Genomic DNA, 15,242 nt, shown 5'->3' with positions numbered 1-15,242 from the left:
AAATTTAGTTTATTATTGAACTAACTGGTATGATCTCCAGAAATACTAAAACTGCGTGGTTTGTGTCTTGTGGAATTATTTGCGTTATTGCTACGATCAACGACTTCAAGATGATGTGGTGGTGCAACTGGAGGAGTTAAACTATTTGAACGACGTTGACGAGTTAAGGGAGGAGGAAATTGTAGATTAAATGTAGTAGTTGGTTGTGTGCCAAACAAATGTGTTTGTTCGTTTGATTGTTGTTGTTGTTGTTGTTTAGAACTTCTTTGCCATACATTATCCCACCTTTAAAACAAAATAATGTCAGAATACTTATATCACTTATTATATAAATAATACCAAAATGTAAACTATATCCAATGGAATATATAATTCACCTAGTTGAGGTGTTTGTATATTCTTCGAGACTATGAATAGATGGAGTGCCACTGATACGTTCTTCGAGATGCCTTAGCCATTGGGTTAACGAGCGTCTGTCTTGACTAGTTATAGCAGGGTGAATTAACGTGTAACTTAGCAACTGCTGTGTCTGTTCTGTATATTGGCCCGTGGTCACACAATGACTCACTAACTCAGGTATTGCAACAAGATAACATTGTTTGCACTCTATATTTCCAGGCCTTAAAAGCGGGAGATGTGTTAAAAGTTGATTGATTGCAACTTCAGTCGATTCTGACAGTAATGAATTAATGAAAGCTGCAATTTGGAAATTTTTGTTAGTAAAATAAATTATCAAAAAATTTTTATGTTTTCAAATAAATTTTGTTAGATCATTACCTGGATTGTTAGCATTCAATTCTTGTGTATCCAACTCAGAAACAGAGTGAAGAGAATGTTGTACAGCCTGTGCCAGAAATCTTGCTTGAACAGCTGGGATGCGACGAAGTAGAGCATAAAGTACCACGGTTTGTTCGCACTCGTTCCACTGAGAGAATACCCGAGTAAGTTCACCCACTTGTTCACAAAACAGAGCACCCGGAGACCACTTCATTTTATATCACACGTAAGCTTGTAAATAAGTTGTAAAACGTTTATGATCATGCAAGTCACTAAGGCTTCAGAGCAGAGGTTATACAGATGATCTTCTATTAAAATCTACGTTGTTCCGAGATTACTCTGTAGCAAAAGAAAATATTTTTATATAAATTTATTCTTCATCGACGATATACAAAACAAAAAAAAGGTAATAAAAGAAAAAATGCTTTCCACATAAACCATAAAAAAGAAGGGAAAAAAAAAACAAAAAAAAAAAAAGAGAGAAATATCTATTCTATTTGTGATACAAACCACAGATACCATATATTCGTATCACATCTCATCTAAATTAAGAACAAAATAAGAAAACTAATTCCTTGACCTTTGTGGAAGCAAAATAAAATAGAATGAAATAAAAAGAGAAGCAGAAAAATAAAAATAAAAAAAAAGGAAAAAAAAAAGAAAGAAAGAAAAAGAAAGAAGTACATATATCCCGAAATAACAAGTCGTCAACGTGCCGATTTTAACCGTCGATTATACAATCCAAATAATAAGACATTAAAAGACCAATTAAGAAAAAATCGAACGAGAATATCCCCGGCATAAATGACAGTTCATTTACGTTAAGAAAGGTCAGTTGTTCGAGCTCCGAAAGCATCGTTAAAACTTTCTATACTTCCTAACGAGAACATATCGGTTCAAATGAAAAAAGGTCAGCCGGATAAACGCAATACTAACAGTTCCTAACAATTACATATCGTGAAGGCGTTGTAAGAAAAGAATAGGAGAGAGAGAGAGAGAGAGAAAGAGATAGAGAGAGAGAAAGAGAGAGGGAAAGAAAGAAGGAGAGAGAAAGAAAGAGAGAGAGAGAGAGAGAGAGAAAGATAGAGAGAGAGAAAGAGAAAGATAGAGAGAGAGAAAGAGAGAGAGAGAGAGATTAAAAGAGAATATTTTAAAAAAGAAAAAAAGATAGATATATTTATAGCCTACGACGTACTTTTAACTCGGAACTTCAAATCGGTAGACACACACGCACACATACACATACACACACACGTTCCACTTTACTTATGTTACGTTAAGAGTATAGTATAGAAGACGACGACGACGACGATGATGGTGAACCAGCAAGGGGATAGGATACGGCATAACCTTAAAAACAGCATCGCCGTGTATACGACTCCGCATCAAAGATATACACCGATAAGAATTCCACTGAGGTCAAGTTTGTTTACCCCGCGATGCATGTGTATTTATAGCCTTCCTGCTGGGAGCCGCGTTCGGCGGTGCAATGGCATCGTTAGAGACCGCCCTACACACATATGACTGTTATAACGACCGATAAGATAATTTTCTTCTTTTCTTTTCTTTTCTTTTCTTTTCTATTCTTTTTTCCCCCTCTTTTACTCTTTCTTTCTTTCTATCTTTATTCTACCAACTTCCTTTTCTTTCTCTCTTTCTATTTAAAAAAAAGAAGAAAAAAAAAAGAACTAGAAATAAAAAATAAAGAAAAATAAAGAAAGAAATTGAGTCGACACGAGTGTCCTCCCGTAAAAAGAAAAAGAAAAATGTAGAGATGTCGTTTTATTATAATAATGATAACAATAATAATAATAATAATAATAATAATAATTAATTAATTAATTAATCTCGAGAAAGATGACGCACAAGGGAAAAGCTGTTGTTTGTTCGTATTTACAGTAGGATCGTGTTACACGGTTCTCGAATCGTGTTTTTAAACATATCCAAGGCAATTCCGTGAATTTTGAATGTGGTACGTAAGTTGATAAGTCAAAGAGACAATTTTGATGATAAGAGATGAAGATAGAAATGTAGAAGAGATTTTGCTAGAGGGTTTAGTAGAAGTACGAACGGAGAAAAACAAGAAGACGCAAAAAACGATAACCCAGGAACGAAGTCATGTCCGATGATTATCGTCATCATCGTCGTCGTCGTCGTCGTCGTCATTGTCATTATCGTCATCGTCGTTGTCGTCGTCGTCGTCATCATGATTATGTCTTTTTGAAACAATACTAATACGAACGTTTTTTCTGTATACGTTATTTCTATAATCACGTCCAAAGGACAATTTTAGGATTCGAATGTTTTCCTTTTTTGTGTATGTATATGTGTGTTTTTTTTTCCTTACGTTTATATCCTATAAGCTTGCTTTCTCCCCTCCCCTCCAACCCCCTCTTAATGTCATCCCCCCACCCCTCAACACCCTCGTTCGTTGGCGGCTCTGATATTCGGCCATTGAGCCCGAAAGAGACAAACACAATTCGGTGATACTCGCCGCTTCTCGTTAGTCGTCCGAATATATGTATGTATATAATCGTCGAAGGATAAATGCCTTGTGTTTCAATTACCGTTCTCACTCTCTCTCTTTCTCTCTCTCTCTCTTTCTTTCTGTCTCTCTCTTTCTCTCTCTAGACTCGCAGCTGATGATCGTCGTCCTTTAACGCGTTAATTATATCGGCGTTACTCGTTTCGCGCGATAACGAGAGGATACAACGCGGTTATAACATGTTTTTTAACTCGGCGTCGATTCGAAGTGAGAAAGATCCATCCACCACATGCGATTCGGTGGGCCTACGTGACCACACTGGTTCGTTGTCGTGATCGAAACTCGCCGACTCTATGACTTCTCTCATTGGTTCTGATATATCACTTCGTATCAACCAATCATAGAACGCAACGGGGCGCGGTTCGTTTATCCAAAGTTCGTCGACCGGTTGACTTAACGATGAATACGAGTCACGTGATTGGTTCACCATACCATTACGATTGGCCTATCAAATCTTTGGCGGTTTGACACTTTTCAAATTGTTCTTAACGCGTTTCTGCGCGCCCTGTGAGCTCGACATATGACGGTAAAAGATATCGACGAAGATAACCTTCTTCACGCTTTTGTCACGTTTGTAAATATATTTATGTAGATTTTTTTTTACTGTACAAACACAATGTCATTAAGGTCGCGTCAATGTTAATTTCAAAATTGTACGTTTCTCGATAGAAAATCCTTAAAAGATTTTTGTTATGCGATCAATCCAAGTTATTTATTTCTTTCGCCAATTAACAAAACTATACATTCTCTACAATCTCTTGCCGTACTTTTCTTGTTACAATAAAATTTAACATAATGGAATTTTTAATGTATACGACTATTTTAATATGTTTAGTCAAAAATTTGTTTTTCTTTTTCTTTTTTTTTTTTTTTTCCATTTAATACCATTATGTCATATTATTGCACATGTTCTTATAATTAGACAATTTTCATTGTATCACTTTACATCTTCGTGCTGTTTTCAGTTTTCTCGATCGACCAATCTGTTACTAAAGAAAGTTTGTTAATTTTTATTTACACAATATAAACGTACAAGCATATATTAAGAATAAAATTCAACATTTATCATGAAATCGGAACAACGTTTGAAAGCGTCTTTAACAAATTATATTGCATCATTATATTTATCATAATAAATCACATATAAATAACATTCTTTTTTTTTGTAAAGACCTTTCAATTGACATTTACATTTGGCAAGATCGATTTGATTTCATGACAAAGTTGATATCTCCACGTAATTTACTAGAAAGAAAAAAAAATAACAAACTTAATACTTATACCGATAATTGACACAAGTTGAGAAATATTTCTTATATACGGCAATGGATTTATACTAAAAGATTTAGATATACAGATCTTAAACTCTACTGTGCACTATAAAATATTAAGTATTAAATATTTTCTCCCATTCCATCGCTCTCGGTAACAAGAGCACGCTCCAATATAACCCTGCCTTCCTTGTATCGTTGATTATCGTCCGTTGCAAACTCATACACCCACCCAAGTTTAGCATCACAGTTTTTGCAGCTGACATCTCGTACCATGTGACGTCCAGTTAACATCACTCTATCTTGTACCTCGCTGTGTACCATATAACAATAGTTAGATGGTAAAAACAACAAAGACGATTCTTATAAACGTTTTATTAAATAGTACTGATTAAGCTTACTTCTAATATCATTGAATAATGAACGTCAATAAATCTTAATAAAATTGTTGAGGGATATTGGTTAAAAAAAAAGAAAAAGAAAAAAGAACAAGAATTTGTTTAGGTAGTAAACAATTTTAGTACATAAAACAAGGTGTTTACAATATTAAAATGATGATATATAAAATAATAAAAGAGATAAAAGTTAGACGTATTCTATACCTGTAATTAAGGTTGACAACTTTATTAAAGAGAAAAGCTCGACCAGTTGCTCCTGTGAAACGAGTACTGATCAGCTGTCCTCGGTTTGTTAAATTTGTGTCACAGGAAGCACAAGAAAAAAGACGCGTGCCACCGATGTGTTCCAAAAATATTACCCCCATTTTAAAGTTTGTTTATTAGGAAAGAGCTAACGTATGTATTGTTAATTTTTACTCTCGAACGTTCAAATAAAGAGAATAATAATCACACGGATGTTGCAACCAAACACTCGACACATTTAAACTACGTTAAGTACGTACGATGTGAGTTAATACTACGATACTGATGTACACATTTCACCGACGAATCGTAATATTAGTTCTGTTTCACAACCGAGATGGCGCCATTCTGATATTCATTTATTTTTCTTTTTGACATTTTCAACAGGTTCTATTCTTTATCTATTAAAAATATTACTATACAATTTATATTTTTCATACATTTTGTATATAATATAATGACGTAACATAGTAATTTTTTTTAAATATACTTGGAAATTTTTTATAAGAAGTAATATGATAGAAAAGGAGATATATTAATTTGTAGTTTTGATTTTAAATTTGTTAGATTCATCTTTCCTTTTCTTTTTTTCTTTTTTTTTTTTTATGATTAGAAAAGGTACAAGAACGAAATTTATTAAATAATTTTTACATAGAGATATTCGATAATAATCTTTATTACATCAAAATATTGTATCTTTATTATTCATATAAATGGTATACAATATGTTACAAATACGTATGTATACATATTTATGTAAATTATATATTTTTTGTTTATTTTTTTTTTATTTTTGTTTTCCTTTTATAGAGCTAGGTACATAGATCTTTGTGCAGTAAAATTCGAAACATATTTTTCTAAATTTCTTTGTAGTCAGAGCTTTAAAAGCTAGGCTGTTTTTAACTTTATCAATGAAGTACCACAGAGTACTTACAAGTAGAAAACTTGGAACATTTGAATATAAAAGCCAGAAAGTGGTCGCAAGAGTGAAATGAATCGAAAATATATTATTGGTCATTATTTAATTGGTATATTCACTTCTCTTTTTAAAGGCACATTTGAAATATAATCAGTACACTCCCTTGTTTGTTTAAACATTTTTTTATAACATTAAACTTCTTAAGAGATATATAGAATTATGTTTCCAATAAAATAAAATGATATAAGGACAGAAAAAGGGAGAGAGAGAAACACAATAGAAAAATATAAAATATAAAAATTTCTCTAGCCAAAATCACAGACGAGTCTCTTACTTTCTCCAACAAAGCACAGAGTCGCATTTTCATGGCCATAACATTAAATATATAATAGTTAGTCGATATAAATATTATAAATATGTAATATATATATATATGTGTATATATATATATATGTATATATGTAAGTAGTCTTATGATTAAACCGCACGCCTACATGCATATGTACATGTTCTGAATAATATTGCAGAGACCTAATTATTACATTTAGTAATATTAATATTTTCTGCATTAGATACTTTTAACAGTTCATGTACTTGAGCATGTATATTTACATGTACACGTGTTCATACACATGTAAATAGTTCTATATATATATATATTTAATTTGATTACATCGATTTTTGATGTCCAGGTCATGAAGAATTTTTTTTTCCCATAATACTGCACCTATTCCTATGTACACCACACTTTTATATAGAACATAAAGAAAATCTAGAAAAGTATTCGTTTAGAAATAATAATAATAATAATATTAATAATAATATTAATAATAATAATAATAATAATAATAATAATAATAATAATAATAATAATAATAATAATAATAATAATAATAATAATAATAATAATAATAATAATAATAGTAATAGTAATAATAGTAATAATAAATTAAAAAAAAAGAAAAACCCGAGAAAAAAAGATATTTGAAAAGCAGCAATTGTGCCATTATTATTACTTTTGTTATTATTCAAAATTAATGATGTGAAAATATTTCTCATTATATTATTATATTCTAAACTCTTATATTCTTCATAAATTCTTCTTGTTCTTTCATTGTCTCTCGATAAGAAAAATAGCATTATTCAGATTTTATTCTAAGTCAGTACTATACTTCAGTCAGTTTAGGTACATACATAAAAGTCTCGTCTGTTTCTGTCCTGTATTGTACAACTTATGTTACGAAATATCGAGGATTTTTCAAGGCAACATATTACAATATATCCTCGTTTATATGCTATTGATACAATTTATACACACACATATATATGTATATATATATATATATATATATATATATATTTCTTTTTTTTTATGATAAAGTTTTTAAGAATCTTATATGAAATGTAGATAAAAATTGATGCATTTACTCTCTTTCGTAAATGCTGATCGATCAACAGAACTTAAAACATTATAAAATATTTCCTGATAAAAGATTAATCAACGTGAAACGTTACACAACTTATATAGAATATTACATGCAACTAGAAGAAATGTAAACAAAAAAAAAATTTATGTTCCTACAAAATACAAACGTAACGTAATTACTTCTTTGCTACACAATGTAAAAGACATAATCTAATTCAACCACTATATACTATAATAATGGAGCAATTTTATGGAATCAAAAAAGTTAATTTTTTTCTATACATTTAAATGATTAAGAATTCATCATTATAGTGGTTGGATAATATTAATAAGAAAATAATTTTAGTAATGAATATTAAAGATAGTAACAATAATAATAATAATAATAATAATAATAATAATAATAATAATAATAATAATAATAATAATAATAATAATAATAGTAATAGTAATAGTAGTAGTAGTAGTAGTAGTTATAGTAGTAGTAATAGTAGTAGTAATAATATAATAATAATAATAATAACCATAATTATAATAATAATCACGTTAGAAATATTATGATATTTTTTTTTTTTTACGATAATAACACTTGTATCAGAAACTTTAATAATCCTGCGGTGATAGTAAATTATATTGATAATAAAATTTAATAACACCTTGTTCCGTGTAGCACAAATATTAAACTTATGCATGATTGTGGATTCAATAGTTAAGCATTATTTTTGGTAAGTTTTGTTCTATTGGCGGCAACCGCTGCAAGACATGCCAATGCTTCCAGGTCCGGTGATGCACACCATGCTATCAATATTTGTAGAAATAATTAAATTCTCTACCTAACTAAAAAACAGCTAATGTTGGAGTAAGAGAGCGTAAATAGAATAAATATGAGAACAAAATAAAGATCTACAAAACTCATGATTTGAAAGAATCACGTTATTTGAGATTAATTAAATTGTTCCCTTTCTTTCTCTTGTTGAAACATGGTATATGTATATGTTATCTCTTATATTATATTAGCAAAGTAGAAGTAAAATTGATAAGAGTATTGGATTTTTTGAGAAATTTTCGTTTCTAATATCACAATTGAAAAGATTTTTATAAAACGACGTCGTAGAAAGTATAATAAAAGAAAAAAATGTACAATTGTTGATAAATATTTTAAATACGAAAATTCCTCAATTAATTGAATTGAGTCTTCGTTATAGCACTCGATGTACGATATTATTCTTATTAAATCGTACTTACTCTTTGATTCTTGATTTCCAGACATATTGGAAGTAGTTGTCGCTGCTGCATTACGTGTAATGCTTTGCTTTCGTGCTTTTCTTTTTTGACTTCCTACCAAAAGTGATTTTTCACCGTCTTCTGTTGTATGTAATTCATTTTTATTATTTTGTCTATTGCTTTGACTGTTATTGAAATTAACATGGCACCATTTATTTGTATTCAGTTTTTGCAAAATCTTTTTCTTGTTTATACGCTGTTGTTTTTTCTTTCTTTGAAATTCTTCTAAACTTAAGGAAGGTAAAGCTTCAATTTTTTTTTCTAAATTAAAATCCCTAAACATAAGAACAATAATACGTTAGGAATTAAATCTATTTTATTATTTCTTTTCGCAAACAAAACCAAAAAAAAAAGAATAGCAGAATTATACTGCTTTCTTTCATCTCAACTTACTCAGCACGAAATCTTTTACGTGTTGTCCAAGGTCCAAAATCCACTTCACTTTCTGCATCTTCCGTTTCTGTTTCTTCCGGTTTTGAAGCTTTCATATTTCCTTCAGCACTTTAAATAAATAATGACTTTGTCTTATATGTCGAATAATTCGAAGCAATAAGACCGAAAAGTTAAAAGTTTTACCTTTCTACTAAATGTTCTAGTTCACCACGTGAACTATTTCCACCTTCGCTACTTAAAGAATCAGTTTTTTCACTAATGTTGGAAGATATGGAATTTCTTCTCTCATTTATTCGCCCTTCAGGACTAATAATGTAAATTATTTCAATTAGAAAATATCGTCACTCTTATATTACGAATAGCACGTAATATCACACAAATATAACTCTTTACCTATACGACGTTGTTGATTTTTTTCGTTTATTATTTTGTCCAGATGGTCCAATATGCCTAATATGTTCAGCTAAAAATTTTTGATACCGTAATCCTTTGCAAGTTCTTTCACCTCTGTAATTGTTTTCTTCAGAATTAGCATTTGAGTCCAGGAATGAGTTTGCCACGTGTTTTTCTATATGCTGTAAATTTAATAATTTTTTCAAAACAGAACATATTATAAAGATATAAATTCTATATAAACAACATTAATTATAATAATTAATAATATAATATAATTTATACCGTTGTATGTTGTTCATTGTTATTTGATTCAGAATGCTTCCTTTTCTTTTCATTAAAAAGATCAACTTTGCATTCGTTTTTATGTTCAAGAGCAAGAAGCAATTCTGGATTTCTCTTTTTAGGGGGTTTTGGTGCTGTAACTTCTTTTTCAGGAACATCATTGTGAGTCGTTAATTGCTCTTCGGTTAATTGCACCTTTTGCGGAGTAAAAAGAGAGCTAAGGCCACCAATTTGAGATTCGTCTGCTAACTTGCCTGGCTGTATGGCCTGACCATCTTTATTATCTGAATTTGTATAATCGGAAGACTCGTATTCGGATTTGACACTTTCTGTAGCCTGGTCCACGGTTTCTATTTCTTGCTTTTTATTTGTAGGTCTTGTAGCAAAAGTACGTAAAGGAGGAGCTGGTAACTTGTACCATTTGAAATCAGGGTTCGCTTTTAAGAAGGCATCTTTGTACTAAAATTATAGTAATAATATTAATAACATGGAATGATTATTAGTTTTAAAAATTATTTAAATTACATGTGTTATTAAATTTGTTAAATTATTAAAGGAGTTAAAGCCTAAACCATATTTGTAATTATTTCTTAATTGTAAACTTGTTAAAAATATTTACCTCCTGTGCTAAATTCTTATAGGTACGTTTTTGATCTGGATTAAGTGTTGCCCACCATTCTCCAAGAACTCTTGTAACCGCACGATTTTCTAAGTGTGGAAATCCAGATCGTACAGATCCTCTATGTCGCTTACAAAAAATTAAGAATGCATTCATTGGTCTTCTTGCATGATGAGCCGGTTCTCGCCAATCTTTGGGTTCCTAAATTATAGATATAAATAATTACAATATTAATTTAACAATAATATCATAAAAGAAACTATGTTATTATATAGAATAATAATATACAATAGTATACAGCGTATTGTTAAAAAAATTGACTTCCTATAAACAATTTCTGTTTGCTAAATAATATCCAGCAAATTATATATAGTAGCATTAGAACGCATGCTGATGTAATTACAAGAACACTACTGCTATATATATATGTGTGTAGAATTGTTTTGAAACACTCATCAATCAAAAATAAGATTGTTCCTCAATGTTATCACACAGATATCAGTAATAATTCTTTATTAAAAGACATCACTGAAAACTTATAATCCATATAATAAAATTAATAACAATACATATAAATTTTCATTAGGAATCAATAAATTATTATCAAAAATTAATATTCAATAATTTGCAATGTATATTCTTAATAAGAAAAAGAGATACATTGACGCTTGAAATAAAATTCTTGTTTCATAAACAACTTCTCTGATAAATCTGGAAGTAAATCGACACATATTCTCAACGAACTAACAATAAGTACAGCTATAAACAAATCTCTGTAATCGCATGTTGAATCTAATCTTTCTGAAATTAGAAGGAAGGATAGAAAAGAAAAAAAAAAAGTAAAGAAACTATAAAAGTTTTGAATGCTTTTTAATGACGACACAAAAATAATATACGTATATATTGGAGCGAGAGAGAGAGAGAGAGAGAGAGAGAGAGAGAGAGAGAGAGAGAGAGAGAGAGAGAGAGAGAGAGAGAGAGAGAGAGAGAGAGAATGAAAAAAGAAAATAACATTAAAATGAAACAACTTGAATTTGAACACGAACAACTGATGTAAGATTACGTGTACCGATAAGCCATTTAAACTTATCAGTACAGTCAATAAGAAGAAGTCAATCTCGATGACGGTACAACGTGACGAGGACGACGATGACGACGAAAAAAAAGAAATAACAGAAAAGAAAAGAAAAGAAGAAAAAGGAAAGAGAGAAAGATTTCTTGCATTTTTCTCACACGATGCACTGTCCACCATTGTGTTTCGACTCGCGAAACTTATTTAAAATGTCGCATAATAAAAAATTGTCGCGTCATGAAAAAATGCAAATGAAGAACGATACCATTTTGTGTGCCAGCTGATCTGTATTTTTTGTTCTTTCTTTTGTTTTTTTCTTGACGTTACATCAATCTCCAAAAAAAAGCTTCATCGCGAAATTCTTCTTTAATTTCTATAAAAAAAAATAATAATAATAATAATAAAAAATAAAAAAAAACTAAATAAGTAAAAAAAATAAATAAATAAAAATAAAAAACAAAGATAAAACAAAATAAAAAAAAATAATACGATTTATTATACTATAATATATTATAGTAGATCTCTTTTTTTTTCTTCAACGTCTCTTAAGAGATACATACACACACGCACACACACACACTGAATGATCCGGACTCAGAGACGTCCTTTTCGTCGTTGCAACAGCAGACACAACACGACGAACGTTGTATAAAGATGAAAGAGAAAACAAGATAGGCAGAAAAAAGATGCATATATATATATATATATATATATATATATATAAAACAACAAAGATTCGTTCGTCATTCATCGACAAAATCACACATATGTTGGTATTCATATTAATTTTCGCGTTAAAACTATATATATATCAATATATTTATATATATATACGTATATATATGTATATATACACATTAGTTTTTCTCTCTTTTTCTCTCTTACGTATCATTTAATTCGTCTTTCGTCTTCGGTATGATAGGCTTAAGGACGACGTAATAATATCAGAAAAGATAACGAAAAAAAGAAAAAAAGACTATCGAAAAAATAATAAAGAAAAAATAATAATAATAGTAATAATAGAAAGAAAGATTAAACAAATAAAAAATTAGTAAAAATAACTCGAAAAAGATACGTAGTCCTTTCCCTATTACCGATCAGTGAAAAATAAACGGCAGCAACGATTAGTAATAAAGAAGTGTAGTGGGGGTAAAAAAGAGAGAGAGAGAGAGAGCGAGAAAGACAAATAGATTAGACAGATAGAAAGAGAAAGAGACGTAGATAGACAGAGAGAGAGAGAGAGAGAGAGAGAGAGAGAGAGAGAGAGAGAGAGAAACATAAGTGACGATAGAAAATTCTCGTCGAAGAAAATTTTTATTTATTAAATTTATGTATCGAGTAATGTTAGAAAATAAGATAGATAGATATAAATATAGAACACGAAAGCATAGAAAGAGAAAGACAGACAAAAAAAGACGAAGACAGAGAGAGAAAAAGAGAGAAATACGTTGATTGCACCATCGTACGGCAAAATTCGCGCATAACACGCACAGTTGAGAGAGAGAGAGAGAGAGGTGTGATTCCCGTCGAGATTCTCTTTTCTGACGTTTTCCGTTCAAAGAGACGAGCAACGAAGAAAAACAAAATAAGTAATAAAATAAATATATATATATCCATATATATACGTATATACATGTATAACCAAAGAGAGAGAAAGAGAGAGAGGGAGAGAGGCAGAGAGAGAGAGAAAGAGAGAGAGAGAGAGAGAGAGAGAGAGAGAGAGAGAGACAGACAGACAGAGAAAGAGAGAGAGAAATAAAAAAGAGGTAGAATAGAGAAATATTTAATAGAAAGACGTTGCTCGTTTCTCGTGGAAGATGATCGGCTCGGAAAACGAAAACTCACACTGACGTCACGCATTTTGTACGAACTCCCTCAGTTATGACACCGTCCGTCGAAACCGTTCGCGACTGACAGCTGCTCGTGCTGGATGTAAATACTGTCTGAACGAAGAAGAGAAAGAGAAAGAGAGAGAGAGAGAGAGAGAGAGACAGGGAGAGGGAAAAAGAGAGACGGAGAGAGGGTAACGAAGAGGTGGTAGGTAGGTAGGTAGGTATGGTGGGGGAAGAACGAACGAACGAGCGAGAACAGAGAGAGAGAGAGAGAGAGAGAGAGATAAAAAGAGAGAGATAGACAAGGATCACAAGCTGGTCGCTCATTAGATTCTCTCTCTCTCTCTCTCTCTCTCTCTCTCTCTCTCTCTCTCTCTCTCTCTCTCTCTCTCTCTCTCTCTCTCTCTTTACGAGTCAATTTCATTAACGAAATTACAAAAAAAGAAAATGTTATATATATGTATGTATATATATATATGTATATATATATATATATATATACATATACGTATTATGTAGTACAAATTGAACATGTTGAGACAAAAAAGAAGGAAAAAGAGAAAAGATAAGAGAAAAGAGCGCAAAATAGATGGATTTCGTTCGTGATTATCTATTCGTACAAAGAATGAAATATGCTCGGGGAAAAATGAGAGAAAAAAATGAAAAAGAAAAATAAAAAAAAGAAGAGGTAAAAGTTTCAAGGTTGGGCACGTCTTTTTCGTCTTCAACGTCATACTGATCGTCATCATAGTCGTTGTAACGATTAACTTTTACTAAATTTTTTCATTCAACAAAAGTTGCCAAGAGAGACAGAAAGAGAAAGAGATTGAAAGATAGAGAGATAAAGAGATAGATAGAAAGATAGAGAGAGAGAGAGAGATAGATAGATAGATAGATAGATAGATAGATAGATAGAGAGAGAGAGAGAGAGAGAGAGAGAGAGAGAGAGAGAGAGAGAGAGAGAGAGAGAGAGAGAGAGAGAGGACGACGTGAGCGCTTGACTTTTGACACAAAGTCAAACACACGACCAGATTCTCTTACGTTCGCGGTATTTTGATATTATCGAAAAAGAAATATGATCGTATATATTTAACGTTGAAAGTACGGTTATAAGTTTTATTCATTAATAATCCACGATCCTCGATCGTTTTTATTCTTATAAACAATATACTTCTGTCACGATTCACGCCTATACTCACCTTACGTTGTTGTTCGTTGGCAGCCATTTCTGATTTCACTTGACAATTCACTTTAGCGGCGCATAATAAAGATAAAGCTTCGGCACTGGCGCCTCTGTCTTCTTTTCTCTTATACACTACATATATATATATATCCTTCTCTCTCTTTCTATCTCTGTATACGTATATATATATAATATCTTTCTCTCTCTCTCTCTCTCTCTCTCTCTATATGTATATGTATATATATATATATATTGCAAGTTTTCTTTCTTTTTTTCTCCGATCGACTTTGTCGTTCTCTTTCTCTCTCTGTCTGTCTGTCTCTCTCTCTCTATTTTTCAAGCACAGCCCTCGTCGTTCTTCTTCGTCATGTTCCAGTGTGTTTTTGTTCAGAATATTCGACTTCTCATTGGTCCCAACGTGCACTTTCCCCACGTGGGAAGAGAATTTTTCTTTTACGTAAAAGTTGAAAAATATATTCAACAGAGAAACTAGGCGATTCAGTTCGATGGATAGATCTCGAAGATCTTTGTAAAAGATATTATCGTGAAAATGTTAAAGCTTTCTTTCTATTTCAATGATACCCGTTACATGGACGAGACAC

At 31.0% G+C, this 15,242-nt stretch overlaps 3 protein-coding genes across 8 annotated transcripts in view; all 3 read right to left on the bottom strand.

Annotated features, from left to right (window-relative positions):
• LOC127070567 (protein Smaug homolog 1) overlaps positions 1-3,596 on the bottom strand; it is a 10,492-nt gene extending 6,896 nt beyond the window's left edge. The window contains exons 1-4 of the mRNA XM_051008695.1: positions 3,345-3,596; positions 778-1,116; positions 378-696; positions 26-285 (exon numbers count right to left, since the gene is read on the bottom strand). Of these exons, the coding sequence (XP_050864652.1) occupies positions 26-285; positions 378-696; positions 778-991 (793 nt within the window). The 5' untranslated portion in view covers positions 992-1,116; positions 3,345-3,596. The remainder of the gene's footprint in view (positions 1-25; positions 286-377; positions 697-777; positions 1,117-3,344) is intronic.
• Positions 3,597-4,006: 410 nt separating this feature from the next.
• LOC127070568 (protein yippee-like 5) lies at positions 4,007-5,543 on the bottom strand. The gene is made up of 2 exons (XM_051008696.1): positions 5,196-5,543; positions 4,007-4,906 (listed from the first exon to the last, which is right to left on the bottom strand). Exons 1-2 carry the CDS (start codon positions 5,354-5,356, stop codon positions 4,717-4,719), a joined length of 351 nt encoding a protein of 116 aa, XP_050864653.1. The 5' UTR covers positions 5,357-5,543; the 3' UTR covers positions 4,007-4,716.
• Positions 5,544-6,316: 773 nt separating this feature from the next.
• LOC127070555 (HMG box transcription factor BBX) lies at positions 6,317-15,242 on the bottom strand. 6 transcript variants are annotated; one of them, XM_051008676.1, is made up of 9 exons: positions 14,657-15,242; positions 11,891-11,998; positions 10,554-10,754; positions 9,935-10,393; positions 9,650-9,831; positions 9,440-9,562; positions 9,257-9,364; positions 8,825-9,138; positions 6,317-8,377 (listed from the first exon to the last, which is right to left on the bottom strand). In XM_051008676.1, the coding sequence occupies exons 2-9, from the start codon at positions 11,891-11,893 to the stop codon at positions 8,289-8,291; spliced, it is 1,479 nt and encodes a 492-aa protein (XP_050864633.1). In that variant the 5' UTR covers positions 11,894-11,998; positions 14,657-15,242; the 3' UTR covers positions 6,317-8,288. The 6 variants fall into 6 exon arrangements, with proteins under 6 accessions (XP_050864633.1, XP_050864632.1, XP_050864627.1 ...); XM_051008675.1 differs by lacking the exon at positions 14,657-15,242 and adding an exon at positions 13,471-13,560; XM_051008670.1 differs by lacking the exons at positions 11,891-11,998; positions 14,657-15,242 and adding exons at positions 12,186-12,230; positions 13,471-13,500.

Source organism: Vespula vulgaris, chromosome 18 (assembly GCF_905475345.1).
Source record: "Vespula vulgaris chromosome 18, iyVesVulg1.1, whole genome shotgun sequence".
Classification (NCBI taxonomy): Eukaryota; Metazoa; Arthropoda; class Insecta; order Hymenoptera; family Vespidae; genus Vespula; species Vespula vulgaris.
The sequence above is the reverse complement of the archived record's forward strand: the minus strand, read 5'-3'. Positions and strand labels throughout refer to the sequence as shown.

What these genes read in the sequence shown, in the direction of transcription:
- LOC127070568 (XM_051008696.1), bottom strand. Translation starts at nt 5,356, where the DNA reads ATGGGGGTAATATTTTTGGAACACATCGGTGGCACGCGTCTTTTTTCT. An exon ending in GTTGTCAACCTTAATTACAG is followed by an intron (nt 4,907 to 5,195) that starts GTATAGAATACG and finishes TATGGTACACAG; the next exon opens with CGAGGTACAAGATAGAGTGA.
- LOC127070555 (XM_051008670.1), bottom strand. An exon ending in GTGTGTGTGTGTGCGTGTGT is followed by an intron (nt 10,755 to 12,185) that starts GTATGTATCTCT and finishes TCTATAATTTAG; the next exon opens with GAACCCAAAGATTGGCGAGA. An exon ending in ACAATGAACAACATACAACG is followed by an intron (nt 9,832 to 9,934) that starts GTATAAATTATA and finishes TTAAATTTACAG; the next exon opens with CATATAGAAAAACACGTGGC.